General features: G+C 41.3%; 1 protein-coding gene across 5 annotated transcripts in view; it reads left to right on the top strand.

Annotated features, from left to right (window-relative positions):
• CCDC148 (coiled-coil domain containing 148) overlaps positions 1-15,715 on the top strand; it is a 53,127-nt gene that overhangs the window by 9,366 nt on the left and 28,046 nt on the right. For 2 of the 5 annotated variants that reach the window (XM_032693301.1, XM_032693300.1), the window contains exons 2-10: positions 822-898; positions 3,565-3,714; positions 4,460-4,541; positions 6,188-6,309; positions 9,064-9,167; positions 9,527-9,609; positions 9,773-9,936; positions 10,187-10,282; positions 10,374-10,555. In XM_032693301.1, the coding sequence (XP_032549192.1) occupies positions 4,487-4,541; positions 6,188-6,309; positions 9,064-9,167; positions 9,527-9,609; positions 9,773-9,936; positions 10,187-10,282; positions 10,374-10,555 (806 nt within the window). In that variant the 5' untranslated portion in view covers positions 822-898; positions 3,565-3,714; positions 4,460-4,486. Of the gene's footprint in view, positions 1-821; positions 899-3,564; positions 3,715-4,459; positions 4,542-6,149; positions 6,310-9,063; positions 9,168-9,526; positions 9,610-9,772; positions 9,937-10,186; positions 10,283-10,373; positions 10,556-15,715 lie in introns of all 5 variants that reach the window. The other 3 variants (XM_032693304.1, XM_032693303.1, XM_032693302.1) reach the window with 3 other exon arrangements.

Below are 15,715 nucleotides of genomic sequence, written 5' to 3'. Positions count from 1 at the left end.
CTAAGGTGAATATGTGAAATTTTGTTCAAGTGCTGACATTAAATCAGAAATGTGTCAGTAGGAAGATATTAACAATTTGCCAAAGGGATAAGTAAATAAATAATCCAGAGGGGTAGCTCTGCTGCTGCTAATCTTACTGGCATCCATAGTTATTTTTCCAAAAGGACAGCATTTCCTGTGTTAGGAGAAGCTTGTCATTTAAATCTGGCCAGATGGAGCCAGATTAGGCTGATGGCTCCCAAAATGTGCGATCCAGGGGAGTGACGCTGCCGTGGCAGCTGCACAGGGGACAGTCATAAAAGGGGGTTAGGGAGGGAAGGGGGTGTGATGGGTCCAATCTCCTTAAAGCTTTCAAGTGCTTCCAATTTTTCATGAATAAGTTGGTTTTGCCTTTGTTTTATGGTCAGATAAGAGTTCCTGTGTAGTACTCCTCCCAAATTTATCAGTAGAAGTAGTGCATGGATGGTGAGAAACCGAAAGAAAGTGGGGGGGAGGAAGGCTGACTGCCTGTAGCAGAGAACTGGGGTTTCTTTTAACCTTGTGAAAGACCAGACTGTCAGCTTCTTGTGCAGTTATTTTCTAAAGACAGGTGTTTCATCTGGCCTTTACGTTATTCAGCATTTTGCAATGTCTCCTCACCCTGATTTGTTTTATTAAGCTAATAAAATCTTAGCCCTACTAAAGGTAGGTATGGTGCAGTAATGAAATTGTCAGCTGGTATTCCCTTTCTCTTCATCCTGCTGAAGTTCCTGACTTGACCTGACCTGGTTTTCTTTTAATTTATTTCTAAATCCCTTGCTCTTGTTTTTGACCATGAGCAGCAGAGCTGGAACAGGTACTGTGAGCTGATGGGGAATAACCAGAAGCCAGCCTGGCAATCACGCTGGGGAAGGTCCAGGTTTGTCTTGCAAGGTGCTGCTCGTTCTGCCAAGCCTGGGTAGGGGTTGCTGGTACTTACAGAAACAGTTTGCATCCTCCTGTGCAGTGGTACAGCACATGATGCTGACTGGCAGAGCTCCCTAGTGCAGCTCTTTGCCACCTTCTTTTAGAGCTTTCATTTTCTCTCTTGTTAATGATTTCCCTGTGGCTGTGTCCTAAAGAGCTGTGTTTGAAAGTTTTAAGTGCTAAGGTGTTAACCTTCTGGAATCTGTTCATAGCCTTTCTGGTCACAAATGATAAATGGATTGACCAAGTTCCTGGATAGTGTGGCCGGTTCAAGCTGCATTTTGTGGATATTAATAACTAATGGCTAAAAAACACCACGGAAACAAACCTATTCCCAAAGAAACTGTGGCAAGGGAAATGAAGTTCCTCTCATTCAAAGGAGTACTGCTTACTGAATAACCTTCCTTAGAGAGGAGATATGCAAATTTAAGTTATTCTGTTGCACCCTGCGAAGGCAAAAATATGCTTTAGTGCAATTAACTCTTCCTGAAATTGATATTTCTACTCTTTAAGTAGTTTAGATTCCAGAATGCATAGGTGTATGGAAAAAAAATCATTAGCTGTAACTCATTAGCTCTGTTCAAGCAGCTAGCTGCAAACCTTTAAAAATTAATAATTTTCATGAGGAATGCTAAGTCTGTGTTGTAAGATGTAGCATGCATTCAGTGCAAGATTTCAATTGAAGCTGACAGGGAGCCTGCTGGGGAGGGGTTGAGCAAGGACCCCCAGAATTAATCACCTGTCAGTTAAATTTCTTGGGTTTAAACCTACAAATAATTCTATCTTTGTAAAGTGTCTTTATGATGTAAATACACTAAGCCTCACCCTAAATTGATTTCCTTTCCCCTTTAATACTGATTCTATAACCAGGAGAAATATTAACATCTCATAGAATTTAATGGGAGCATTGACATAGTTGAAATTACTCTTTTAAGGTTCTAAAATACAAAAATACCAATAGTCTCTTCAAGAGCAAAAGTATGAAGGTGATTAGAAGCACTGCCAGATACAAAATCTTGTTAAAAACTAAGATGTGCCCTGAAATACTTGCATCACTTTCCATGAACTAGAGTGGAAATGCAAGAGGAAGTAGAAAAAAAAATCTGCTACATGTGATTATGCTTGCAAGAATGAAAACTAGAAGTAGATTTTATGCTGTGTGAAATTACTGAATCCCAGGGATCAGAGGGATTTCCTGGAGTGGTGCTGGGGCCCTGAGCTCCCAGAGCAGTGTCACTGCTGTGGCACTGGGCTGGAGAGAGGGCTGGGAAAGCTGAAGCTGGAGGCTTGAATGCTCTTTCTAAAGACTAACCATGTGAAAAGAGCAGTCAGAGAATGTTCTGAGGTAAACTGTGTGCTTTGAACCACTGAATGCCCTCCCTGCCTTGAGCCTGGGGGAGGTGGGTGCTGACAACTGCCAGTGGTCGCAGGCAAAGCCAAGGCAGCTTTCACTGTTGTGTGTCTCTCCTTTTGACTCTGCAAGGAGCTCTGCTGTCCCACACTGTAGTTGGGACTATCCCATAGTTTGTTTTCCTTTGTAGATATATTTTCCTGCTTTTCCTTTGAGGAATTCTGGTGGCTCGGTTGAAGCTGCTGCTGGTGCAGATCTCCAAAGCTCACGTGGTGCCCCGAGTGTTGTGCAGACAATCTGCTCCAAGTGCAATGCAGATATATTTATTTCTGTTTGCAGTCTCACAATGTGATAGCCCTGCTGATATTTCTGCTAAGGAAAATCAACACTGCTGAGTAAATATTAACCATTGTACACAAAACCCTCAAGAGAACTTGCTGTTGTTTAAAAATGGTGCTGCTGATCTGAAGAGCTCCAATGGCTCTGCTGGAGAATGGCCAAGCTCGTTCAGGATCCTTGGGAGGGTTCTGGCCCTGCTTTTCCTGACCCATGTAACTACAGGCTGCATCTGATAGGGGAAGAAGAGATTTGACACAGTTAGTCTTCACTCCTATGTTATTAATAGCATCAGTAGGGTTACAGAAATACCAAGCCACAGTTAAATATTCACATTTTCCTGATGGAGCCTATGAATTGAGACTTATGATCTTTCTAAGAAAGAAATCTATGAAAGGTTTAGACTGGTCAATCAAAAAAGTTTTAAAATAAAGAATTTAAATACCTTGTGATGCTTTCCATTTTCTCTAAATTCAGGTATTTACTCTTAAATGAAAGGGTAAAATTCAGCAAAGAATTTGAGGTTTTTATTTTTAGTGTTTTGAATTTTCCCATTCAACCTTAATGACTGTAAATTCAGTGGAAGATTGTCACATAATTGTGCTGGACTTTCCAGAAAGTGCAGAATATTATAGAATTCCATGGAAATGATGCCAGTTTCAAGGGTTTCACTTTTCCTTTGTTATGGTTCCCTCTCTGTCCCCATTTATAATTACAGAATTTTATGATTTGTCTGCTTTCCCCTCCTCCCAGGAAGATGATCTTGGAGGCTGGAAATTTAAAGGAATTACGACAGCAGGGATATTGAACTAAACCTAATTTACAGACTTGTAAACAACCTGAATAAAAAGAATTTTCTTTATATGCCTTTTGAAATTATCTGCCCATAACTTAAAGATTTGTGTGTTGGTGATGCAGCATTTCTTGTTCAGTTGTATTTCCAGTGACCAGTCCTAGAGACAGAAAGGCAAACCTGTGTGTAGCTGACCTTTCTAAGAAGAAGCAGAAAATCATATTTTGTCTTTAGGGGGAAAAGAAGCAATATTTAAACTGTCTTTGTGCATCCTGAAGAAGTAAGTAAAGTGAATCCCATACTTCACTGTGTTATGTAAATCCCTACCTTAAGGCTTTACATATATAATTAATTTGAATTTTTTAAAAAATCTATTCCAACCAAAGTATATATGCAGTTAGGAAATTGTATGTAGATAAGCTGATGTATAGATAAAACATTAGCATGACAAATGGGCCAAAGTTGCTTCTGGTATGGAGAATTGCCTCATTTGTCTGGATGAATCTGGCAGTGTTATATGGTTACAAATTGAAACCAAAAAATTGCTGCAAGCAGAGAAAAATAGAATCAGCAGTACAAATGTGCTAACATTTTCCTTCCTTTCTTTCCCCCTTCACTTTCCAGGAGGGTGTAGAGTTTGGCATAGAACTGTGAATTTATTTGCAGGTGACTATCAGATGGTAAAATACACATTAGTGTTTCAGGAGGAAAATGAACTCCCTCATGTATTTGCTGGCTTTTGTGTTTTTTTAATTTCAATATTTGTGATCAGATGATGACATTCAGTGTAGCTTCTGACCTATTGATCCTGCCAAATATCTGTGTGACAGCATTACAGATTTCAGAGGAGATAATATTTTGTTTTCCTAGCTGCTAAATGATATAAGGCACATGAAATCCCTCTTAAAATGAGAGATGAACTAGAGGAATTTCTGTCTAATTACATTTTTAGTGAGATGTGCCTCTTTCAGAAAATAATTTAGATTGCATCCACAATGTTAGTGTTCTCAAAACATCTGTTTGTTTCTCAACAGATATAAAAAACATCTAAAAAAGTAAAAATGGCTGAACTGGACCGTGGAACATTGTTTTCAACTCCTAGGATTAGTGATGGAGGTGTGTATGCTATCATGTTCAAGTTTAATTGTTTTATCAACTGCTTATGAAAGACTCTGTGCAACTAATAGCTGCATATAGAGGCTGCTATAGCTCTCTGTTCATGGTTTGGGTTGGGAGGGACCCTAAAGCTCATCCTGTTCCACCCCCTGCCATGGGCAGGGACACCTTCCACCAGCCCAGGTTGCTCCAAGCCCCGTCCAACCTGGCCTTGGACACTTCCAGGGATCCAGGGGCAGCCACAGCTTCTCTGCCCAACCTGGGCCAGGGCCTCCCCACCCTGCCAGGGAAGAATTTCTTCCTCAATTCCTGTCTGAATCTGGCCTCTTTTCAGGTTAAAACTGTTGCCCCTCATGCAATTTACAGGCTCTGGTAAAGAGTCTTTCTCTGTTTTCATTATAAGCCCCCTTTATATATTGAGAGGCTGCAATAAAGCCTTCCTGGAGCCTTCTCCAACTGAGCATCCCCACCTCTCACAGCCTGTTCTCCACATGAGAGATGTTCCAGCTTTCCAGAGCATTTGGGTCTGGAGTTTTTACCTCCTTGAATGTGGAATGATTTTCCATGATCTCTGCTGGACAGTGTTGCAAGCAGCCTCAAAAAGAAGGAAAAAAAAAAATCTTTACATAGAAAAACCCACAAAGGGGGCTTAAAAAAGCTACCTAAAGGCCTAAAGACTGGGAGAAAGAAGGTTATTCATACTAAGCTCACAGGGTAAAAAGGAAGAATTTACTGGATCAAACTACTGAATGCTTTTTGTTTAAGGTATATAGAGAATAAAGAAATAGTCTTAATACAAGATCAGAGCTATAACCTGCCTAGCATAACACTGACCTGGTGGAATAACTGGTGTGATGAGAAGATGAGTGGTGAGAAAAGGAGGACTGGTGAGCAGGAGGGAAGGAGGGAGCCTTCCTTCCTCTGTGCAGGTCGTGTGTCCTCTCCCCTGCACGGGGATTGCCTGTGGAACTCTGGATGAGGAGGAGGAGGGGGAAGAAGCCACAGTTCTGTTCTGAATGGCAGCCTGGCACAGTCCCATGAGCCAGGAAATCTGTCCATAAACACTGGGCAGCTCTGTCTGAGGTTGCCTCAGAGGTTCTCTCTGGTTCTGTTGACAAATCCCATTCAGGCAGGGTTTGCAGTCCTGATTTTCTGGAGTTGTTCTGATATAACTGTTGGTCTGCATGGCTGGAGATGCAGTGGGAAATGGAAGTGCAACTCATCCCCTTTGCATGGGTTTGGTAGTTTTTACACCTCTTAGAAAAAATCACTCCATAGGTTGCTCAATCCATAGGTTACAATAAACATTGAGGCAGTTTTCTGTTTGCTGCAAGAAGAATGTATATATTAAAATTTAGGTATTTCTGTATTAGAAGTTACTAAAATTCCAGTAAATGCAGTTTAAAGTGAATTCATAATGAAATTCACATGTAAACAATGCTTTTAAAACATTTTGTAAACATACAGCTGGTTACTGTTTCTTATATAATTCTCATTTCCCAGCTAACAGTCTCTGTTATGGAAACTTCTGATGTTTAAAATGTACTGGTTCTAATTTCTATCTATAATGCTTTCATTTTATGACTCACACTTAAATTATTTCTCCAGAATTTGAAATGACCTTATGTGTTTTATGTGACAACTAGAAAATCCAGTGATTCCTGCTAGAAAGGCTCTTTGCAGCCAGAAGTACAAACCTGTTGACTATAAACATCTGCATGAACTTGCTGCAGAGGCAAAAGTGGCCTCTGAAAAAACTCAGTTAAAGGTAGGATTTTTGTATTATTTGTAATGTGAATGCTTTTGAAGCTCAATGATCACATTTCTTCCAGCCCTAAGGAATCTGAGAATGAATAGGGATAACAAATTGGTTCAACCAGAGGGAGTCAGATATGAGAGTTTATCCCAGTGTTACTGTGATTTGGATGTGTTCATGTCAATGGATGGACTTTCTTTGAATCAGAGATGCAAAATATGTGTGGATTCTGCTTCCTCAAAAGACAGGAAAAGTTTGTATTTGAGTGCTTTGTGGAAACTCATCCAAACTTATTCCATAAAATTGGAGGCAATGAAGAATTTATGGGAACAAATGGGGAGGCTGACCCAGACAATAAGTTAACAAAAAGATATGAAGCAAGGATTTCCAAATGTTAAACTGAGGTAGATCCTAAAAAAAAATTAAAAGTGTTTAATAGCCATAAAACGTAAATGTAGAGTTTGACAGAGGTATAAATAGGTGCAGTAGTGTTCATGTGGTAAAGACCACAGGAATCTGTTTAATGGTACAGAAGGGTGACAGTGAATGAGAGGAAAAAAAATGCATATTTATATACTTTCTTCAATACAGGAAGCATTGCTTCCTTTAATGCATGGAGGGATCATATACCAAAAGTTCTGGCAGATATTTCTTCACAGATTGGCAGCACAAAATTTCACTGAATTCATCCAAACTTTATTTTTTCATCTTTCTTTTGGGTTCTCACCTTTTCAAGTGTTTTCCAACTGAGTAGGTAGCAAAATATATATATTCTGAAAGCTCCACAGAGAACAGTATGTGTTCCCACCTACTACTTTTTGCTGCTGATTAAAGCTATCCACATTTAGAAGAGCTGGGTTACTCCTCCTTTGAGGCAGAACCAAAGAAACAAATGGTAAATCAGTTGTTGACTGTTTAAGAAATAAAAAGAGAGCACACACAGGAAAAAAGAGTAATTTTGCAGCAGTTACACAGAAATACATAAATGACATTACTGTTGCTATAAAATAACTTCAAGAGCATATGTAAAGATGGAGTTTTGTTTCACCTTAGTTTTAGAGCCAATCTGAAGATGTATGTATTTTCTGATTGCTTTAAATAAAGCATTCTGTTTGCTGAGGTCTAGTTTTAGTCACCTGATGGTAACCAAGAGGAAGCTGTAAGTAACTTTTCCAAGATGAAAATAGGTAAGCGATAAAAATAAAAGACATTATGTTTGATTTAGAAGCATTGTAACGTACTGGTTGAGAGCGTGGCATGGGTGTGTTCCAGCTCTCTTCTAGTACAGCCACACATGCAGGTTCCTTGTTTCTCAGCCACAGTCACACAATGTCTCCATGGCCCCTTTTGCAGCTTCTTATCCCAATAATACCCCATAACCAAATTTGCTGCCAAGCACAATGGATCAGCCACATTCCAGCTGCTCTCCCTTGTGAGACTATCTAGGAACCAGGTATATTCAACCAGGTGTACGGAACTCAGGTCCATCTGAGATGGGGAAATGTTTCTAGTTTCAGAAGTAGGATTTTAGCTTAGGTGGTGGTGACTGAGGGGCTGTGATTGGAGAATTGCTGGGACCCTCCTTGCCTGCCTGTGAGTGCTGCCCAGCCCAGTCCTACAGCTTTCCCTGCTGGTGTCCCTGGCCCAGGCAGGGCAGGAGCAGGAACATGCTGGGGGCTGTGCCTGTGTGTCCTGGGTGTGCTCAGTGCTCTCATGCCTGTGAGCACAGAGGGCTCAGGGGTGGCTTTGAGCAGCTTGCCCTGGGTAGGACAATTGCACCTGAGCCAAGGGAAAACCCAGCAGTTTTGACTCAGAACATCATCCCTTTGTGGAACTAGATGTGCAGTGAGATCTTTATTCATTTCTCCCTGTTATGAACTAGGACAAGGCTTTCCCATGGTTTTTTCTTGTCTTGCTACCATTCTGCCATTATCTGCAAGAAGGAGGTTCTGGGCAGGGGAAAAAGGGCCTGTATGTGAATTGTGGGAGCCGCTGGAGTCAGAAGTTGGCTGGGATAGGGATGGGCAGGTGTTCTGGAGGAAGGGGATGGCAAGGCAGCACAAAGAGAAGGAGCAGGAAAGGAGCTTTGTCCTCTGTATGCACTGAGAGGCCAGGGACAGTCAGGGTGGCAGGAGGGTGAGAGGAAATGTCTCAGAGATGTCTGGCAGCCACAGCCTTTGATCCCTGTTCCTTCACTGTTGGCTGGCCAGAGTCGTGTGGCTGCCACTTGAGCAGCCTCCCCCTGGCACCTTTTCCTCTGGCTTAAGCACTAACTCCGTCTGTCTCAAAAGCAGGTGTTCCTATTTTATCTGAAGTGTGAAGCAATGTTTTTGTGAAGCCCTCGGTTTCAGAGCCTCTTTAATTGGACAGATTTTGTAAAAATACTCTTTTAGTCATACATTTTTGAAATTCTTTTTCTTGAAGGACACACTTTCACTCTTTCATCCTCCTACCTGTAAGAATGTTTCTTTCTCCTGCTCATCTTCCCCCCGCTTCACCCCTGGGAAATAGGGATGGAAAAGGAAATGGACTGCATTTTTTTCTTTTTCTCCTCTCATTTAATTGTGACTTGAAATGGAATAAGCTTCCTTTTCCCCATGAAAATTGGTTACACTTGAACACATTGTTCTTCAGAAAAACGATTTTAGAAAAAAAGTTTTGAAAAAAGCTGTGAAGTTCATCATTCTGTAGTAAAATTTTCAATATGAGAGCATTTGATAAAGCTATTGAACAGATTCAAAATACAAGCTTTAATTTTTCCTGCAGATTAAAAAAACAGAGCAAGTTTCAAAAATTAACAAAGAGCAAATGCTGCTGAAACAGCACCGGCAGGTGTGGTGGCAAGAGCATAAGAGGCTGAGAGAGAGCAGGTAAGAGCTGAGGAACCTGAAGGAGTCCTTGCTGAAGGCAGACAGCAGCAGCCAGAGTTTGTGTATGGAAGTTTTCAGTTTGGGTTCCTTTGGAGTCTGTCTCTGGGTGTGTGTATTGAGTTCACACTGAGAACAGGGGCCATTGGCACTGCTCCTGTCTGTTGCCCTGGGTACAGTACAGACACAGCTCAACAGCAACGTTTGGGGCTTTCTTGCCACCTTCATGTCCACATCCTGCACTTCATCCCTTCCCAGGCAAAGAATTCCCTTTTTAATTAATTATTTGAGGCTTATCATTCTTGCAAATAAAATGAATAAGAAATTAAAGCTTCTGTAAAATCCATGTTCATACCTTTCAGGCTAAAAGCAGAAGGAGAAATAAAGACTTTTCTTAATGAAGAAAGCCATAAGCACAACTTCTTTTTGGATTTGAGGGACTTGGGTAAGAATTTTTATTAATTTCTTAATTATTATTTTAAAGTCAAAATTATCTCGATTGTTTGTTTGAGTTTTTAAAACCCTGTCTTGACAGGTTTAGATTTGGAGAGCACAGTGCTGTGTAATATTTTGTGTGTTTGAGAGAGCTTTCTTTCGTTTGGATCCAGAGCAGGAATTGTCCAGGCAGCGGGACACTTACCAAACAAACACTGCAGTTCCTGTCTGGCAGCTAAAGGAGGATTTAAAACTCAAGCTGGCAGAAATGCAGCTTTCACTCTCAGAAGAATCTTGTCAGAAACCTGAGATCGATTCATTTGAGATGTTACAGCAGGTCGGTGTTTTAACTTTATTTTTGCAATTTATTATCACCATATTTTTACCATTTACATTTATTTTTGTTAAACTTTGAGACTGACACGTAGAGCATCCTGTAACTTCGCTACTTGCCGTGGTATAGATCTCTGCTCACTAAAATCTGTACAACTGTAGCAGTGTAGGGCTGGAAATCTGACTGTTTCTAAATAAGAGGCTTCATATTGTAACAAGATAAAGAAGTAACAATAACATGTTTCATAAAATAGATCAAATTTGTGAAGAACCAGCAAAAGGCAGTTTTGGAAGGTCTTGCCCTTGAAAGTCTGGCTTTGGAGAGAGAACTTGAAGACTACAGAGCAAATGTAAGCTTTTCCTTGTATGTTCAATTAGCAATTTCTTGAGAGAGAAAACATGGTGCAGAGCAGTGTTCTGAGCAGTGTTTCTTCATTGCAGGCATTAGCGGGCTCTTTTGAGGAGAAAAATGGGCTTTTCCATGAAGTTCCTGCCGAGCTGCTGTCTCTGGAATGCCCTTACCCTGACCTGAAGACCTTGGTGATCCAGGAGTACCAAGAGCTTGCCAGTGGGTACTGGGTGAGGCTTCAGGAGGTCGACCAGCAGTTGGAAGCTTTATCCAGGTAAGGACAGGTTTGTGCATGACTTTTCTTGGGGATAAAAGTGTCTATGATGTCCTTTATAACATGTAGGTGCTGCAGCTGGCTTTGCCACTGGAGCTGGTGCTGTTTGGTGCAGAGCAGTGCAGGCTCTGCCCAGCTCTGGGCTGGACAGTGGGCAAGTGTTTACACAGCTGAGGGTGGAGCCAGTCCTTGCCAAAGCTCTCTGCTGAAATAATGAGCAACATGTTTGGTGGGATAAGGAACCAACAGTCTGGTGTGTATCAAATGTCCTCTTCACATGCTCTTGCAGGAATAGAAGTTACTCTTTCTGCATGGTAATTACTATCAAATTTATGACAGAAAAGTGCAGGCTTTCTGAGACATGTTCAGAACATTTTTATCTATAAAGCAGATAAAAAGGTCCCATCTTCTCACGAGTTTTGGATCACTGCAGTAGTTGTCATCACAAAGAAATATAAAAAATGTATATAGCTCTGATTCAGATTAACTGAAAGAAGGAGAGATTTTTCTGTAAATGAAACACTTCATAGAAAGAACATTATTCATAATGATCTAGAAATGTAACAAACCTAAATATTAACAGTATAAAGCTTAACCTTTCTGCTGAGACTGTCTAGAGTACAGGAGAGATACTGAGTTGCAGGTATTGGACAGGCTTTGCCTTCTTTTTGCCATCTCCTGATATTCCTGTGGCTTAGGATGGCTTTGGGTTTAAAGGCTGAGAAGGGGGAGGTCAGTGGAAGGGTTGGGAGCCTGGGCAGGTTCAAGGTGTTGGGTGCCACAGAAAGTGATGTTATGATCTACTTACCTTTTGTACAAATTGTATAGATATTCTGTAGGTTCTTCTTCTGTTACTTGAAACCTGCATATTATTACTGTAGCATCCTAGCTGTTATAACATGATACTTATTACAAATTGCTTTGATTTATCCCATATTTATAGCATTTATTAAGCAGCAAGTGGCAAATTTACAGCAGCTGCTTTACTGCTGTCTCTGATATTTTGTTACAGTTGCTGTTACAGACCTTTTAACAACCTCAGTGAGAACCTGTGACAAATGCTAAATCATTAAATATGTACTAAGTCTTTCTAGTGGTTTTAATTAAAATTGTGTTAAAGTTTATAATGAACACAATTTTATTGAGAATTCATAAATTTAAATCCTTGACCCAGACAGCATGTGTGCTTCTGAATAACAAACATCAATGTAGACAACAGAACCTCTGCAAATGGTTGAAAAATGTATGGTAGTATTTTCACTGATCAGAGGCCAAGTGTGAATTCAGGGCTGGAGCTAGGTAATTTTGCACTGATAATTCAAGAATATCAAGACTTAAATATAAAATGCCATATTTTCAAGGGAAATAAATGCAGTTGTAGCATGAACACGTGCAGTGGTGCTCTGAAGGAATGAAGTTGTGATCTCTAGATGGGAACACCAAAGGGGATGTAGCTGGAGGAAATACTGGAGGTAGTGGCAGCAATTTGGTGAGAGGAATGTGAGGCAATACTGGGGGGCAAGAAAGTCACTTTGGGTCAGCATGAGGGGGGAATTTAGGGAATCATAAATGAACCATCAGCAATTATCTCAGGCAATTTATTTAAAGCTAGATATTGGTTTTTTTGGAGACCAGAAGGCAAACAAAATCTTTAATATATTGCTCATTTATGTTTCTATGATTTTATCCACAGCAACATTAAAAATGTGTTTTCAATAAAAAAAAAAGCAAGACTTTGTTCTGGTAGCATTGCTTACTTCCAGTATCTGGGTTTATAAAAGATATGACACTCTTTGTCACTTCTTATGTTTATTTTGGTTAATTTGCATGGGAATATTCTGTGAGTTTGCAAAGATGCAGCCTTGTGATTGAAGTATTCTATAATTCATCAGGCAGCCTGTGATCCAAGTGGCACAGATAATGCTGTCAGAAATTGGAGTGACATGTCCTTGACCTTGGTGTGTGTCCCCTGTGCTCTACTGATTAATGTAGCCTTAATGAAGCCTTTGCAGTTATTGTCATTGCTCTGTACCCACAGAGACCAAACATCCTCTTGCAATAGACTTCTTCCCTTGTTTTGGTGATTTGAGAAGTTGCTCAGTAGTACAACTTGACTCTATGATAACATGGTAACCTGGTCACTTCAGCTGGGGGTTACTGCTCTGTCCTTCTTTCATCGTATGCTTGAATGTACAGTGAAGAAACCTTCAGCTGATACTACTCTGGCATTGCACATCCCATTTTTAAACTGTTGAGACTGTCTGGAAAAGAGAATTCAGAAAATGCACGTAGACTGTCCAAAAAAGAAAGTTCAGACTAAGATAATATTCTCTTCTCTTCTGTGTGCTTTTCAGTCCCACTAGAGTGCCCATTACAGTGGTCATTGCTTTTAGAAATGGAAGAAAAACTTGGGATTTTTTTCAAGCCTAGTATAGGATTATAATATTTTATAATCTAATTTAATTCCTTTTACTGCTGCTAAACCACAAGTTTTTGTGTTTGGGAAATACCCAGGTCCCAAGATATCCCACAAATGGTGGACTTGGAACTGATGTGTGTGTTATAGCTGCTGATTCTCTAAGCACTATTATGTTTTTGCCAAGGAAGTCTGAATTATTAAAATCAGTGAAGGATGAATGGAGTATTGCAGACTCAGCACTGCATCCTTTCAAATGAGTGGGAGGGTAGGACCAAGTCAGGTACATGGAGCTCCTCTTTGCAGGCCTGTTCCCGGGATGCCTCTGGTCCAAGTGGGCAGTGCCATGATTAATAGCAGGGGTTGCCATCTCCCTTGGTGGCATTGTGGCAGCCTGTGTGTCTGCAGAGCCAACGCGACAGCGGTGCCAGCACACGCTGCTGCTGCGAGGGATCTGTGGGGATTACAGGGGACAGGGGAGCTTCCCCTCAGAGCTGTTTGTATTCTTTGGGACGTGTAAAGCCAGGGATTAATGCTGGGTAAATCTGTTTCAAAGGAAGCAGCTGCCTCGGGGCTGTTGCAGAGAAGACAATTGCTGTGCTTCAGCTCCAAAACAAAGCCCAGCCTGTGCTGTCTCTGGTACAATGCTGCACACAGGGACAGCCAGCGCTGCATTTCAAATTTGGGTCATGCTTTCAGCCTGGCAAACGTTCGTCGATATCTGGACACTGCAGAAACCTGATATTACCTTAACTCTTCCTGTCAAATGTGCTGGAGTTTCCAAAGGTGTTGTAGGTGAACTGTTCCTCTGTGGAATGTCACGGCAGTGTCGCTGAGGCGCCGTCTCGGGTTCCCTCCGCAGGATGTTGGCATTCCCCGTGCGTTTGGTGTTGGGAATGAGCTGGGCTGGGTCAGCCTGATTTTTTTTTTTTTTTTTGGTCCTATTTGTCTATGAGCAGCTGACAAAATCTCAGCACAGCTGACAAATTTTGGCACAGCTGACAAACCAAGGCATTGGCAGTCAGTTTGTCCCTACTTACAATAAACTACTTGTAGCTGCAGCTCCAGCTGATTTGCTCCCCAGAGGATCTTCCACAAGCCTTAACTTCTCCCCCTTGTAGTGGCTGGTAGTCCCTCTGAGTGAAGGCTGCCAGGGTTATACGGTGATTCTTCTAATACACAAATGAACAAAATATTGGGGCTGGAAAGACAAGGATTATAGGTGTTATCTTAAAAAATATTTTTGTACTCAGCTCAGATCAGTAGGAGCAGTTGCAGTGAAAGAGATTTAAATCATAGCAAAGAATAATTAATTTGCTCATTAAAGTTATTCTTCAGAAATCCTATGCCTCAGAATACCAAATTATAACACACATTCTAAAATTAATAAGTGATCTGATTTCATAGAAAAGCTCCCTCTAAAGAAGAGGGAGGAGTTTAAAACATTGATTTCTGAGGATCAGCTGCAAGACATTTCTCTTAGAGGCAGTAAATGCTGCAGAAACAGCCCATCCTTCCTGTGCCACCTCTGTGACCAAGCTCAGGGGCTGTCTCTGCTGCTCCAGGCCTGCAGTGGGGAGTCATGGGCTGTTACAGCATCAGTCCCTCTTGGTAGAATTCCTTAGGCCCATTTCCCTTCTGGGGTACTCTTTCTGCTTTAGGCTTAGGGTATGAAACCACCCAGCTGAGACATCTATATTCAGTGTCTGTCTGGGAGATTCAGCAGGCACCTGTACAGAAACACTTTCATTGCAGTTCTGCTTTGGCTTCTGTGGTTCCACTGGTTACCTTGTCTCCAGCCTTTGCTTGGTTGTTGCCTGTCACTGAAGATAAACTTTTTACAGGAGCTGCATGTTTGTTCTCCCATTTCAAGGCTGCCTCCTGTTCTTTTCAAGAGGACTGGGTTTAATAGCAAACTCCTGGGTCCTAGAAATAGATTGTTGGATATTTCACATAGTTAATAAGAAGAGAAAGCTTTCACTTATTTTCCTATCTCATGTAAGCTTGTCACCAAACTTGCCAGAAATGGTTTGTTGTTAGGTGAAATGGTTTGTGGAAATGGGATATTGTGGTTTTGCATTCTTGAGACGTGTCTGCAGGTGAAGCTCTCCCTTCATAAAGCTGACAGGTGTAGGGATGTTCCCTGCTGTGTCCCCTCACTGTCCCCAGTGCTGTGCAGTGGGGACAACGCACTGCAGGTTTACCGTGCAGTGTGTTACAGAAAAGTTGTGTTAAACTGGGTTACACAGAATTGTTTCTTAATACTAATGTTCACTGTTTTCAGAGATAATGCTGGATCACATAAGGAAGTCTAGTTTAATATTAATTACATATCAGCAGCTCACAAAAATCCCCTTTCTGAAGTACCTGTTTTTTCTGCTTTTTTCTGCCTGCATAAGGGTAAGGCTGTTCCAATGCCTTCCTGGATGCAGTGTATGGAATACTGAGGCACTGCTGCTGGCTCAGGCAGTCCAGGAACTGCAGCAGCTGGAGGTGGCAGGAATTCGATGTGGGGGTTACAGAATCTCATGATTGCCATCTTTTAATTATCCCTAGGCTCTTAGTCACTTCTGAAACCAGGTCACTGGGCTAGAGAGACCTTTTGGTCTGAGTCAGTGTTGCTGCTCGGATGTTAATGCTGACAGTGACAGCCTGACATTAATCCCTTGGGGGCCAAGAGTTCAGATTGAGGGTAAAATCTGAGCTACTGAGTCCAAGCCCGTGGTACTCTGTTTTAGCTGGAC

This window comes from Chiroxiphia lanceolata, chromosome 7 (assembly GCF_009829145.1).
Source record: "Chiroxiphia lanceolata isolate bChiLan1 chromosome 7, bChiLan1.pri, whole genome shotgun sequence".
NCBI lineage: Eukaryota > Metazoa > Chordata > Aves > Passeriformes > Pipridae > Chiroxiphia > Chiroxiphia lanceolata.
Note: the sequence above shows the minus strand (reverse complement) of the source record. Positions and strands in the feature narration are given on the sequence as shown.